The following is a 14,631-nucleotide window of genomic DNA, read 5'->3' on the forward strand; positions in this document are numbered from 1 at the left end:
TATCTGATTTTGATACTTCTGTGATTAATTTTTCAGTAACTTCCCATTGTTCCAAGAATGAGATAAAAATTGCCACATAGTCTAGGAGAACTTTCATTCTCCAACTTCGTGTTTCATCTGTGACATCAGTCCCCAATATTCTGGGTTCTGTGATCCTGACTTAATCTACTTCTTTCCCTTTAGTTCCCATCAATATAAATTAACTTTCATACTTTCCCATCCTCATCTTCATAGTTCAGATTTAAGTACAAATGTCAATTTCCAGAGAAGTTTCCCCTTCTCCACGTTTTTGGCAATCTCTTAGAATTCTATATTCTTCCTCACATCATTTATCATAGGTTAAAATAATATAGTTTCTTGTGTAATGATTTGATTGATGTTTGTCTTCCTTACAGGACCATGTATTCTATGGAAAGAGTCCACCATTGTAGTTCATGCCAAGTACCTACAGGGCTCTATAAGTATTATGTGAATGAACAAACGGATGAGTAAATGAATGAATGTATAAATAAATATTTGGTACACAAGGAAAGGATCAAAACACCCTGGGCTGAGTTATGAACTTGGTAGAAAATGCCTAAAGAAAGTGACGACCAATAATTTATTACCAACTTTCTAAAGACAGTTATGATAGTCTTAGAATATTCATAATGGACATTATCAGATATCCAACTACTTTAAAGGAACAATTTTACCTTTCTTTTTTGCCTCTACTCAACACAAGGCTTTACCTGTTTGAGTATCTCGATGAGCTTGATTGGGAGGAATTCCTCCAAGAGATATAGTGAGCACGTCGAGGCCACCAAAATCCTGAGTAGGGTGAATGATATCTCTGTTATAAATTCTGTCGATGGACAATACTGTGGCTGTTCCATTTTTTCCAATTAGAAAAGTATGCCAGTGGCCGTCAGCAACGTAGACTTCAGGAATATTTCTCTCCACTTTCCCAGCAATTCCTGCATCTGACGTAAAATGTACTTTGCCATTCTTAATCTGTAAAACATATTAAAAATAGTGTACAATTAAACTATGATATGCTTGAATAAAAATAAAAGTGTCAAGAAACCTTAAAACATTGATCAATATAAAGCAGAGAGAACAGTTGAGGAGTCTGGTTGTACTAGAGTATGCCTTTACAATTTTAGGTAACATATACCTTCACATTTAATAGGTTCAATAGTTTTCAAGATATTCTTGTATTTATAACTAATTTGTCAAGATGTATAGATTTATTCTCCAGAACGTAACTGAGATAAATAATAGGGTGAATACTAATTTTAAGATAGGTAAATCACACCTTTTTATGAGTACTTATATTTTAATGGCAATTGCAAGTTTAAAAAAATTGTTTAATAAATGGCCCATAGCTATCAAAAAATTTTAAAACTATATCCAAAAAGAGAAATCAGTGATTAACTATAAATGAAGCATAGTTGGAAAAGTGAAGACATAAAGAAATTGTTTTACCTGTCATCTATTACACACTGGAATTTTATCTTAAAAAATCATGCTTATTATTTATTAAGATGACCACGATGATGAATAAAGGGTGAGTTCTTAATAATGAGGCATCTGGACAAGTCTTTATTTTGGCTGTCTTTTAAAATTTATCTAAGGGATATTTGGTTTCTTTTACTTTGCCCAGTAGAACATCGGGTAACAGGATGCTCTAACTCCAGTTTCCAGCTCCCAAGTTTGCAGTTTTCTAAGTAGACACTTAGAAAATGAAATAATTTATAAGGCAGGATGAAAAGAGCATAATCCCATCACTACTGCCAGACAGAGCTGGTGCCTCGGCCGGCGGATAAAGTGGCACTGCGTATCAAATGACGGGAATGAGAGGATGGATCCGTTTATTTTGTCACTCAGATCAAATGCTTTTTCTACATGCAACAAACACATCTGGTAGAATTAAAAATGAGTTCATTTTTACTTTATGGAAAATATGCCTAACACATTTACATAAGTTATTCATAATGTAATATTTTATTAAAGCAGTTTCTCCAGATAGTAATATATTCCAGTACTGAACCCAGGGGGAAAAAAAAAAAAGAAAATTGTGGTTAAATGACAATAACATTTCATCGAATGGGCAATGTCTCATGAAACAGACAGTGAAAACAGCAACTCCTCTTTGGTTATAGCCAGAGTCTTTTTTGGAAAGAAGCCTTGAGAAGAGCCTTCCGCAAGCTCTGTGTTTCTCTCCTAATTGATCACACCATGTCATCCTTTCATTCGACCAATTTCTGATAAAAGGGTCCTTGGAACATACCATGGAGTAGGATGAATAAGAATATATGTTTCCATTACAACATTCTTCATGTTCTCCTTCTCCCCAATAATACTCCACCTAACTCTTCTACCCACCCTAACTTTTGAAACGTCATGCTCATTTTTTGCTTGGTTTTATTTATTCATAGATTGATTTGCTCATTTATTTATTTTTGACTCTATAGAGCTCGGAATCATCCTAACTCTGTACAGCATACCTGGCCTCACTTCAAAAGAAAAACAAACAAACAAACAATACACCAAAAACCAGAATTGACTTGGAGTAGAAAGAAAGCCCATCATCTGGCATTATTACATTTCCAAATATGGAGATACCCAATGTGCCATGAAAGAAGAGAGATTTGTGAAACACTTTAAATACAGTTCAAAAGCCGTTATACATAAGAATGCTTTTCTTTTGTTTTCCTCTCTGAAATTTTCTCTCCTTAGTTTCTTTTTTTATCTGAATTAAAAAAAAAAGAAAGAAAGAAAAGAAGGGGAAAAAGGAGAGAGAGAGAGAAAAAGCAACTGTCAGAAACTGAGCCAAAAGAAAGACAGAAGAAAACCAGGGGCCTTGGTCACTGATAAGCTAACTGATAAGTAACAGTCCATTCTAACTTGCTTCCTCGCCTGGATAAGCAGATCGGATTCCTGTCATCCAAGTAACTTGCTTACTTACAAAAGTCGCTCTCTTCCTGTCTATTCAGTTCTTCTTAATCACTGTTTCTTTTTAATCTATTTACTCCACCTGCCAAACCCCTGAATCTCTGAAAAACCACCTTTCAAAATTTTCATACAAAAGAAATGTGCATTTTGGTCTGCATTAGTCATTATTTTTACTCATTTTCCCTTCAAGGAAAAAGAAATCTCTTTCTAAGTGCTTGCTACCAATGCAACGAAATCTGGAGAAGTTGCATGCTGCTGTCCTGTTGGAAATGCAAGATTTTATGGTGACAAAAACGGATGTCGACATTCAGCTTCTTCCTTGAGGAAGAAAAATATTCTGTCTCCAATTTCTTCAAGCACATTGTTTTTGTATCTCTTGGCTTAAAGAGATAACATACAGAAATATTTCATATGTCATTTAAATGGCACGAGGACTTGGAAGCAGCCTAACAGATAACGCACAGACCTCAATGTCAAAGCCTCTCAATGCATATAAAAAATGTTTCTGGTAGAATATGGTGGTCTACTTCTTTCCTTACTTTCTTTACTTCCAATACACTTTTCAATGAAAACCATAAACACCGAATAGTAACGTTATACAGTGACTTAGGTGTTTTCGTTTTGCAGCAGTTACTCTATTAATTCTGGATCTGGGCTCTTTGTTTCAACAATGGAGGTAAAATTATAACCTGAAGATATTCTCCAACTGGATTAGGGCAGAGTTTCTCAACCTCAGCACTGACATTTCAGACTGGATGGTTCTTTCTTGTGGGGTGTTGTGGTGTGCATTGAAGGGTGTTTAGCAGCATATTTGACTTCTACCCACTAGATGTTGGCAGCAGTACCCTTCTCACTCCCAACAACCAGGACAATAAAAATGTTCCCAGGCTTTGCCAAATATCCCCTGTGGAGGGGTGGTAAAATCACCCCCAGCTGAGAATGGCTGGACTATGGCGATTATGAGAATTTTAAAAAGATTATTTTTTATACTATTTAAAGCTCTGTACAGGCCACATAACAACTGAGTTGGCATGGACAGAGAGAAATTTTGAGAATAAAGAAGCTGAAGTTTAAAGGTGAATGTCTGTTTTTATTTTTAGTATTTTATGTGAATTAAACCTAGTAATTTTCTATGCATATTGCCCTTTTCTTTATGAACTAAGCATTCAGTAATTTTCAAAATATTGAGTTATAAGTGAAAATAATTCAGGAAATCTGGATTTGTTTTCTTAAGAATTAACTAAAATTCATATAAAAATTACCAGCAGATTTATAATAGACTGAATGATATTAATAAAAAAGCAGTTGATAGAACTAAACGAAAAAAAATGATGGTCTGAAAGATGAAGTCTTACTTGTGGGAAAGAAAGCAGAATAATCATTTTAGAAATTAAGAAAGCTAAGAGCTGACAGGAAATGCATATGTAATGAAATTATCCACCAGTTTAGCATCTCATTTAGAGCTGAGAAAAAAAATGTGTAAAAGCCTAATGATAAATCAATCATGAAATATAATGTTTCAAAAATATTTATTTAGAAATTATTTGGAGGAGTTAACTGAAATTTTACTTCCTATAAATTCCAAAGGTATTTAACTTTACAGGATTTACCTGGATAGTGAATTGAATATATGTTCCAGAATAAAGCCAGAAAATTTCAAAAAATTTTTTATTCTTGTCACTCCAATTAATATATACATAACAATGTTTGGAATAATTCTTGGGAAAACACATTTTTCCATTTCAAAGACATATTATCTTTTTGTTTCACTTTGTTTAAAAGTAGGGTAAAAACAATATAAATTTTTATCTGGCAAAATAGATTGCAACAAATTCTTTCTTTGCTGGCCTACACAGCAGTGCTCTCTACTCTAAACAAAAGTGTTTAGAAACCAGACCATTCAGTTCTTTGTTACTCTGGCCAATGCCTGAGGAATAGTTAAGATAGATGATATTGGAATAGTGCCCAGCCTCAGTCGGAACTCTAATGGGTTGTGAAGAAAAGGATAGAAATTATGGGAGAAGTGATTTAAACCATGACACAGCAGGCGGTCTAATCAAATGAAGTCACCATTAGCTTTTATCTTACCTTCACAGTAGTGTAATTGCTGCTTTCTTGGATATGGATTAAAATGCCATTCTCGCTTCTTGTCCTGAATTTTACTTCCAGGCTGTTCACACCAAAAGGTTCCAACATGGCACCTCGGATGCTCTGTCTCAACAAATACTCTCGCTTCTCGTTCTGACTCATGTGGTAGTCCAAGCGCCCTTTGCCTTCTAATGATAAGGCCGTGTCAGGAGTAATAGCTGAAAGCCAATGAAGAAAGGGAAACATGAACGCATCCAATAGGCATTTCATAAAGAGTTTCTTTGGTGCCAAAAAATTATAAAAAAAGAACAATGAAAATATTAAGGTTTTGGAATTAGCATCCCTTAATCCTCCTCTGAAAAAATAATTCCCACTTGTGAATTATTGTGTAAGTTGATTTCAAATGCTTAAATCCATTTTGGAACCATGAAATAGAAAACATTTTATGATAATTATTCATTTGGAAAATATTCATTAAAATATTTGATACATGCTACATACATTATGAATACCTCGAGAGATAGCCACATGTTAAAAATATACAGTTGAAGAATTTGATTATAAGTTTCACTGTGTTTCTAAAACTAATAAATCCATATATGTTTTCACAGTTATAATGATTTGTAATCTTTAAAGCCTCTAACATGGAAAATTTGAACAAAGAATTGTACGAACATTCACATTTGTAAGTAACTTTATTAGTAGTAATAATCACGTCGAATTTAATTTGTCATCATGTATAAACATCATATGTAATTATAATTTTTCATAATCTGATAAAATGTTCACACTTCTGAAGTATAAAAGTATGTGTGATAGCTAATAGAGCTAAAGAAAGGACGTAAAGAAAATGAGCTCAAAAGGGCTTCAGCAATGCGTGGTACATTTTAAGAAGGTAAACTTTGTAGTATGTGAATTATATCTCAACTAAAAAAAAAAACCTCAGGCATGGCTCAAGTGAGTGACATTTTATTTTCCAAATATAGTTGGGTTCCTACCTACTAAATACTCATTACTTTAAAAAATATCATGTGACAATGTACTTTTCCCATGTTTTGATTTTATCTTAAATAAACACAATTATACTCTGCTACTAAGATCTTTTTGATTATAGTATATACGTAATTTAATCATAAATTTCTATTCATTCTCATATTATAATAGAATCAAATGACTACTTAAAAAGTGATCAGATAAGTGCAATGATTTAAGCAGTAACCACTTATCTGAAAATAAAGCAATTTTTATAAAAGAGACTCCATTAGGGCTAGTTAGTGGGATATACAACTTGAAATTAGAGAATGCCATGCTCTAATGATGGCTTGAACATCATTAATGTCTTAATAACAATAAAATTAGGCTTTAGAAACAAATAACTAATAAAAGAATTTAAAAAGTAATATTCGAAGCCAATTCCAATAATTGCAATTTAAAATTCAAGTATCACCTTGAACTATAATAGATTTTATTGCCATTGCATGTTTTGAACTCAGTGTCTAGTGATTTAGTATTATACTTTTCAACCAAATACAACATATGCACCAGAGAAATATCCCCTAAATGCAGATAATATTAAGCCAAAGCCTGAATATAGCCTAGGTAAAACAAAAATAACTAAGTGATATATTTATAAAATGGAAATGAAGGACATATTTAGTAAATAATTCTAAAAGGATTTCACTCTTTCTCAGGTGAAAACATGAATTTAAAAATGTCACTGTGTTTTACCGAGTATTGCCCATTTAATCTTTTCAATATTTAGAATCAAAACATAATTCTTTTACTTCAATTACATATTTAGGTGCATATATTTATACTTTTAATGGTTACTATAATTTCTGGTGGAAGATGAAACAGCTTACATACATTTTTCACAGTATTTCCCAGTCAGTCCTTCTCTGCAGTGACACTGTTGCCACGACCAGTAATCCGTACACGTGCCACCGTGTTGGCAGGAACTGTGAGTACAGGCACCTTCTAGTCTAGGGCACCTAAAATAAACAGAATAAAGACGCATAAAGCACAAAATCGGGTGGCGGGAAATTTGTTAAAATTAGATATAAACTTGTATGAACCTGCTTAGTTTTCATGAACTCAAATCTTTGAAACTCAGGTTACAACTATATTTGGAGCATCTAATCTAACAAGGTGTCCTGTAACACATGCCCTGTCTCATTCATAATGGAGAAGATTAAACAAAATAACAACTTACACAATAAAGAAAAGGGGTGATCATTCCTATTTTTAAAAAAAAAAAATATTTATTTTTATTTATTTGGTTGTGTCGGGTCTTAGTTGCGGCTTGCCGGCTCCTTAGTTGCAGCACGTGGGCTCCTTAGTTGCGGCTTGTGGGCTCCTTAGTTGTGGCATGTGAACTCTTAGGTGCGGCATGCATGTGGGATCTAGTTCCCTGACCAGGTATCGAACCTGGGCCCCTGCATTGGGAGCGCAGAGTCTTATCCACTGCACCACCAGGGAAGTCCCCCTTTTTTTAATTAATTCTTAATTGAGCCTCTTGGTCAAATAAACACTTTGGTTCACGTGCTCTCGGGGCCACATGTTTATCTGAATACCCATCTCCTCCACCAGACAACTCACGCACCTAATGTTTATTGAATGGCTACTACCTGCCAAGCGCGGTTCTAAGCATGGAGATAAAGTGATGAAAAAAATCCATATGTTCATGGAATATTTTTTTTTCCTTGTGGGGGACACAGACAAAAAACAAAAAAATTAGATAATTGTGTAGTATGTTAGAAAGAAGGAAGTTCTATGGGAAAATTAAGGCAGAGAAAGGGGATTGGGAGTTTTGAGGGGATTGCTGGATCTCTAGGTTAGGCAGTGAAGGAAGGATCTGTTTTCGTAAAGTCCTAAACAAAGGGAGAGAGAGCAAAGTATTTCTGATAGAAGATCATTCCAGGGAGAGGAAAGAGCCGAGTGAGGAAGTCCTGAAGTGAAAGTGTCCTTTGCATGTTTCAGGAACATCAAGTGGCCAATATTGTCAGAACAGCATGAACAAGGAGAAGAGTACGTAGATAATGGTGAGGAAGTAAAGGGTGTGGAAAGAACTATCTCAGAAATGGCTGGGACTTGGGCTTCCCTGGTGGCACAGTGGTTAAGAATCTGCCTGCCAATGCAGGGGACACGGGTTCGAGCCCTGGTCCAGGAAGATCCCACATGCCACAGAGCAACTAAGCCCGTGCACCACAACTACTGAGCCTGCGCTCTAGAGCCCACAAGCCACAACTACTGAGCCCATGTGCCACAACTACTGAAGCCCACACGCCTAGAGCCCATGCTCCGCAAGAAGAGAAGCCACTGCAATGAGAAGCCCACGCACCACAATGAAGAGAAGCCCCTGCTCGCCTCAACTAGAGAAAGCCCACGCGCAGCAATGAAGACTCAATGCAGCCAAAAATAAATAAATAAATAAATACAAGAAATGGCTGGGACATGACCTAAGGACCTCCACGTTTGCCACCCATGCTGGATGTCTGCTGAACACTCTAAATTAAAACCGCTGAATAGTTGCTAAGTTGCAAAAAGGAAAGAATAATGCTGAGAACTGGACTTTTTCTGGACTAAAGAAAACATACCTTTCCCCAGTAACAAATGAGATGTGCTCCATAACCCAATCACATGTATAGAATAATTTTACCCTCCAGCCCAAATTCTGCATTAATTTCCCTCTTTTCCCTATAAAAAACCCCTGCCCATTTTCTTCTGGTGGGACATTACTTTGGTTTCTGCTGGAATCTGTGATCCCTGAGTTGCAATTCTAAGACCCCAAATAAACTGCCTTTATGCCTCTTTACAGTTCCTGGTCCATTTGGTTGACAAGAGGGAGGTCAGCCTTATAAGTCAGGGTAAGAACTGACCTCTGTTTTTATTTTATTTATTTTTTCTTTTTAAAAAATTTTTATTTTATATTAGAGTATAGTTGATTAACAATGTTGTGTTAGTTTCAGGTGTACAGCAAAGTGATTCAGTTATATATATACATGTATCTATTCTTTTTCAAATTCATTTCCCATTTAGGTTATTATAGAGTATTGAGCAGAGTTCCCTGTGCTACAATAGGTCCTTGTTGGTTATCTATTTTAAATATAGCAGGTTGACATGACTTCTGTTTGTTGGTGGATTGAATGTGGTTTGTCAGAAAGAGAGGAGTCAAAGGTGGTCTACAAATTGTGGCTGACCAGGTGGGTAGATTGAGTTATTATTACCTGAGATGGGAAAACCTGGAAGGAGTGGGTTTGGGAGAAGTCAGGAAGGAAGGCCAGAAGTTCAGTTTTAACCTTAAGTTTGAAATACTTTTTAGAAGTACACACAGGATATTCCGTATGCTGTTGGATATGAGGGTCTAAAGTTCAGAGGAGAGGTCAAGTTTAAGATAAACATTTCAAAGTCATCAGCTTTAGCGATAGTACTTAAAAGCAAGGACTATAAAAAGTGACTTAAAAAATGAATATAGATACAAAAGAGAAGAGGTTAAGGAGATGAGAAGAAGAATCAGAGTAGAAAACCAGGGGCGTACCATGTGCTGGTGGACAAACTAATAACGTTGTTCTCAATGTTGCTGAAGTTCAAATAAGATGAGACTTGACCATAGATTTTAGCAACACAGTGGTTATTGATCACTTGACAAAGACAGAACAATGTGAAAATGGGATTAACCAAGTTTAAAATAAAAGGGGGGGGGGAGAAATAGCAGCCTGAATTGAAATGAGAAAAGAAACACTTTAGAAAGCTGGAGTACTGTTTTAAGAAGGTTTGGGGGGATGGAGTCTATCACATAAAAGGGGGTTGGTCTTCGTGGGAATAAGAACAGTTCATTCAATAATAGGATACAGGGTAGACTGTAGGCTTCATGGGCAGACGTGGAGGAATGAGCTTTGGGGAGTTTTGTTTCGATTGCCCCAATTTTCTGAGCAAGTCAGGAAGCAAATTCATTAGCTGGGAAAAGGATGCAGGAGATGATGTTTGAGGTTTATGGAAAGAACAGGCATGAAATAGTTACTGAGGAAGTGAAAAGTGATTAAACTAGGGGAATATAATATATTGCCAGGCAATAATTATGGCTGCACTAGAGGCTAACAACCAGGAATTTAAAGAGACTATGAACTCCTCAAGAGCAAGGATCTGCCTTGTCCGTTTAGTTGAGCCTAGGGCCAGGCCAAGGGAATACGTACATTTATATGTAAAGCTATTTAATTTCAAATAGTTTTTGTACATATTATTGCTAACACTTATATATTACTATGTGCCAGGTTCCTTTCTATGTGATTTACTTACTTAACTCATATATTCTTCACAACTATGTAAGGTAAAAGGTATATACATACATATATGCACACATCCATCTGTTTTTCCCCAAATATCACAGCTATAAGTAAAAAATTAAAATTCAAAACAGCATAATACATTTGGTATTTTGAGGGCTTTGGGCACAAGAATTTCATCTTTTGATGCTCAATCATACACTTTTTGTGTCTTTCTTTAAAATGGTAAGAAATAAGGTTGCCATACTGATCTAGGATGCCTTGCGCTGCCAGAGCTTGGCTTGGTTCCAGAGGCCTTCCATTGACGGCAAACTCCATTATACACCCGACAAAATCGTGGCTTTCCACGTGTCCTCTCCTCTGAAGGATTGGTTCTAGCAATCTGATACCTCCAACTGTGACTCGATTTGGCTGAACGTCAAGAGTCCTGCATAAGAAAGGAAAGATACGTGTATTAATACCAATGCAATAGATTTCAGTACAATGTTTAGCTTAAGAAGAGGTGACTAGGGACTTCCCTGGTGGTCCAGTGGTAAAGAATCCACCTTCCAGTGCAGGGGACATGGGTTCAATCCCTGGTCGGGGAACTAAGATCCCTCATGCCGCAGGGCAAGTAAGCCCCGTGCCACAACTACTGAGCCCACGCGCGCCTCAACTACAGAGCCCGTGTGCTACCAACTACAGAGCCCACGTGCTCTGGAGCCCGCTTGCCACAACTAGAGAGAAGCCCGTGCGCCACAGCGAAGAGTTTGCTCGCCACAATGAAAGATCCTGCGTACCTCAACTAAGACCTAATGCAGCCAAAAAAATAATAAACAAACAAACAAATAAATAAAAGAAGAGGTGACTATAACTTTTTCTGGCATGTATTAAAGCACGGTATATTTGAATGGGAAACATTACCTATGGATGCATGCCCTCTAAATAGATACCTACAGGATTGTTAGATTTTCAGGGTATAAAAAAATAACAAAACTAATGGAAATAATATGTTCAGTTAGTCACATGAGATGTACATAACAATGTTGAGTCTTAGAGAAGGAGCATACTATCGGAAAGAAAATAAAATGCAGTACAAGTGACAACTCTAATATTAATGTCAGATTACATTTTTCCTTCACTACAGAGATGATAAGGAATGCCAATAAGTTGATTAAAGCAAATGAACGAGGTGTCACTATTTCTTTTTCTGTTTGTTACTATTTCTAACAAAATCACTTATGTTTTAGGTGAGGTAATGTATTTCACCTTCAGGTGCTATTGAAAAACATCTGCCAATCATTGTCACATACAACTTTCAGAAAATACATTTAAAAGAGGTGGGATCCTTATCCTAACCTTCTTGCAGGACCCAGGTCACGTGCAACTATTTCATGAAGCTTCTCAAAGAGGATAGGCTACGTTCATCTTCCCTTTCTCTAACTTTATCCTCATCTGTACCACTTCATTTTTACACCCTTTTTACACATTTTGTAGACTAATTATTAACTTTTTATTTTACAGTATGAAAATCCCTTCAGAGAAGACAAAATATCTTAAACTTTTGTATAATACTGAGCATAATAAAATGATTGTTAAGGTATAATTTCATTTTGAATGTCAAGTAATAATAAAGATCAAACGAAAAATTTTACTTACCAGTCATCTGAAACTGCCACATTACTGACAGTACAGTACCCTGGTTCTTGGTTTTCAGAACAAGAGTCCACAGTTAAGGAAGCTGCCTATAAAGCAAAAGAAAGAGATGTTCAGTTTGGATTCTACTGACCCTGTTGTCCTTTTCAGCCAACACTACCCAGGACTTGTTTCAATATGGACATGATTTTAAAGTTGAAATACATTTTTGATGTAGTATATTATAATATTATATAATTATAATACATGCTCAAATTAGGGGTACATATTTCTTTGATATATCTAAAGCTAAAATTGTGAAATTATTGCATGTAAGAAGTGGGAGGGTACTTTTAAAAATCTCCAGCCCCTTTGTTTTATAGATGAAAGAATAAAAATGTTATTAATGTCTCTTAGGATATCATACATTAAGTCTGGCACAGCTTCCTGGGATTACAATCTTAAGAAAAATGTTTATCCTACTATCCAACTATTCCAACAAATAAAAAAAAATTAGATTCTTAATTTTCAAAAGTCTATTTCCAATAATATTTCAGTCATATTCACAAAAAGATTTTGCAAGTATAATATAAACACTATTACTGCAAACTATGAAGGTCGTAATACTTGTATTAAAGATAAAGTTTGAGATAATTTAAACAAGTCGATTAGATGCTCTTTTCATTTATAAGAATCATTGTTTATAAATGGCATATTACAGCATATTTATGTATAATCTGAATGCATTATTATATATTGCTATACAGTAGAAACTCACCAATAATATTTAAACCACATCTAACAGTAATTGTTTTTGTATCCTAAGGGATGCATATTCCCCTGAGACAGAAGTCTTCTGTTTAGTAGGACAGATTAACACTCCATTTGATCAATAAACAAAGTCATCAAGTCAGGGTCACCAGGACCAAGAATATGATGAAGTCAGGGCTCTCTATATTGGGCAATGGCCATAATATGATGAAGTCAGGGCTCTCTATTTTGGGCAATGGCCATTGGGGATGGCTGTGGTCCAGTTTAAGACCATGGCTGTTGCATAACCAAGTTACTCTGTGCTCTACAAGGCTGTAATGATGCCCCCCCCGCCTTTGTTTCCCAAACTGCAGTGAAATTCCGCAAAACTTTGGATATCTTAACTGGTGAGATTATAAAGTTGATATTCAGAATGTGGTATTTCAGAACACGGCCAGTAATTCATAGGAAGAGGCCTAACCCCGAATCCAGAAACACAGAAGGACTAAGGGTTTCTCCTAATGCAGAAAATCAAAGGTTCTATCTAAATTTACTTGAATACCACAGGACAAGACTAATCCAACTTTGTCCACTTGTATAGCAGAAAAATAAATACTATGAAAGCATTTATAAGAATAATTGTCTTGAGGACAATTGTCTTCCCACTTACCAGGTTGAAGGAAAAAAATTAACGCTATTAAGTCTAATGTGGTTTAGAACTTGGTAGGATCCAGTAATTGTGAAGTCCCTTTAGAGTGTGATCAGTCTTTGGGGGATAATTGCACAGTCTCTTCTATTGCCATACCCCCTCCTTCATTTTTCCTGATCTTCTCCAATTTAGTATCAGAGTTTATGGGCGGGGGGGTGGGGCTCATGAGATCTCATGGTGCCTGGAAAATTCTTTCAGAAGCTCAGGGGCCACTGCTGGGTAGAACTGCCATCCTATGATTTTCAACCTAGACTGGCTCAGCAATATATATTTTTTGTTTACATATTTGGGTTCCATGTAAAATTTTGAGAAAAGGGCTGTTCTGCTAAAAAAAAAAAAAAAAAAAAAAAAAATTAAAAACCACTGATCCAAAACACCTTTGAGGCCATCTGCACTGGAATGTGAATTAAAGGCTTAGATTGGTGTCCTGTGACACATCAAGGCATTTTTATGGGTATCATGACATTTGTTTCTAGGTTTTGTTCCTGAGAATTGGGCTGCCCAAACCTTTCAGTCATGTCCAATTTTGTCATCATCGTGTAGATGTGGATAAAATCTTTTCATCATGGTCAATATGTTCTTTACAAATGTAGCAATTTCTCATTGAAAACTGCCCTCCTGGGGGAACATAATAGATTTCATGGTTGCCCAATGAAGAGGGAAGGTGCTAACTAGCCGTGTGGCTCCAAGTACATCATTATAGTAACTGCTTCCCTTTAAGGAATAAAGAGCTGGTATTACAGCCTTAAAATTCCCTTTTAGTACCAATAAAAAGACATTTTCATACTTGTTCTGGGAATAAAGTTTCTTCAGTAACAAAAAAAAAAAAAGAGAATAATTGTCATTTGAGGTTAATTTTAATGAAAGCAAAGCAAATGTAGGAAACACAGCACAGGGAAGTTAAGCAAGTTAACATTACCTTTGACTTAAATGCAAAAGTATCAGGTTTTCTATCTTCTTTCATTATGTATGGAAATGATTGGTTTCCTTAATATCACCTTCTTATTGACATTGCATATGACTTTAAGGGATTGTCCATAAAAATATATATTTAGGATTTGTAAAAGTATATCTTAAATATCTCACATTTCAGAAATAATAAATAGGGCCAATTTATACTTACTGTGCCTCAAATATTACTGTCTAAACTATTTAAAAATATTTCTATAAGTTAATTATTATAACTGATTATAAACTCCATACAACAAACTCTCATAAGCCGTGTAATTTTTTTTTGCCACCTTCTCAAAG

General features: G+C 35.6%; 1 protein-coding gene across 1 annotated transcript in view; it reads right to left on the reverse strand.

Annotated features, from left to right (window-relative positions):
• Positions 1-14,631, reverse strand: part of FAT4 (FAT atypical cadherin 4) — a 166,653-nt gene that overhangs the window by 3,889 nt on the left and 148,133 nt on the right. The window contains exons 12-16 of the mRNA XM_061191994.1: positions 11,946-12,031; positions 10,555-10,734; positions 6,892-7,016; positions 5,026-5,243; positions 732-993 (exon numbers count right to left, since the gene is read on the reverse strand). Of these exons, the coding sequence (XP_061047977.1) occupies positions 732-993; positions 5,026-5,243; positions 6,892-7,016; positions 10,555-10,734; positions 11,946-12,031 (871 nt within the window). The remainder of the gene's footprint in view (positions 1-731; positions 994-5,025; positions 5,244-6,891; positions 7,017-10,554; positions 10,735-11,945; positions 12,032-14,631) is intronic.

This window comes from Eubalaena glacialis, chromosome 5, assembly GCF_028564815.1.
Source record: "Eubalaena glacialis isolate mEubGla1 chromosome 5, mEubGla1.1.hap2.+ XY, whole genome shotgun sequence".
Lineage (NCBI taxonomy): Eukaryota > Metazoa > Chordata > Mammalia > Artiodactyla > Balaenidae > Eubalaena > Eubalaena glacialis.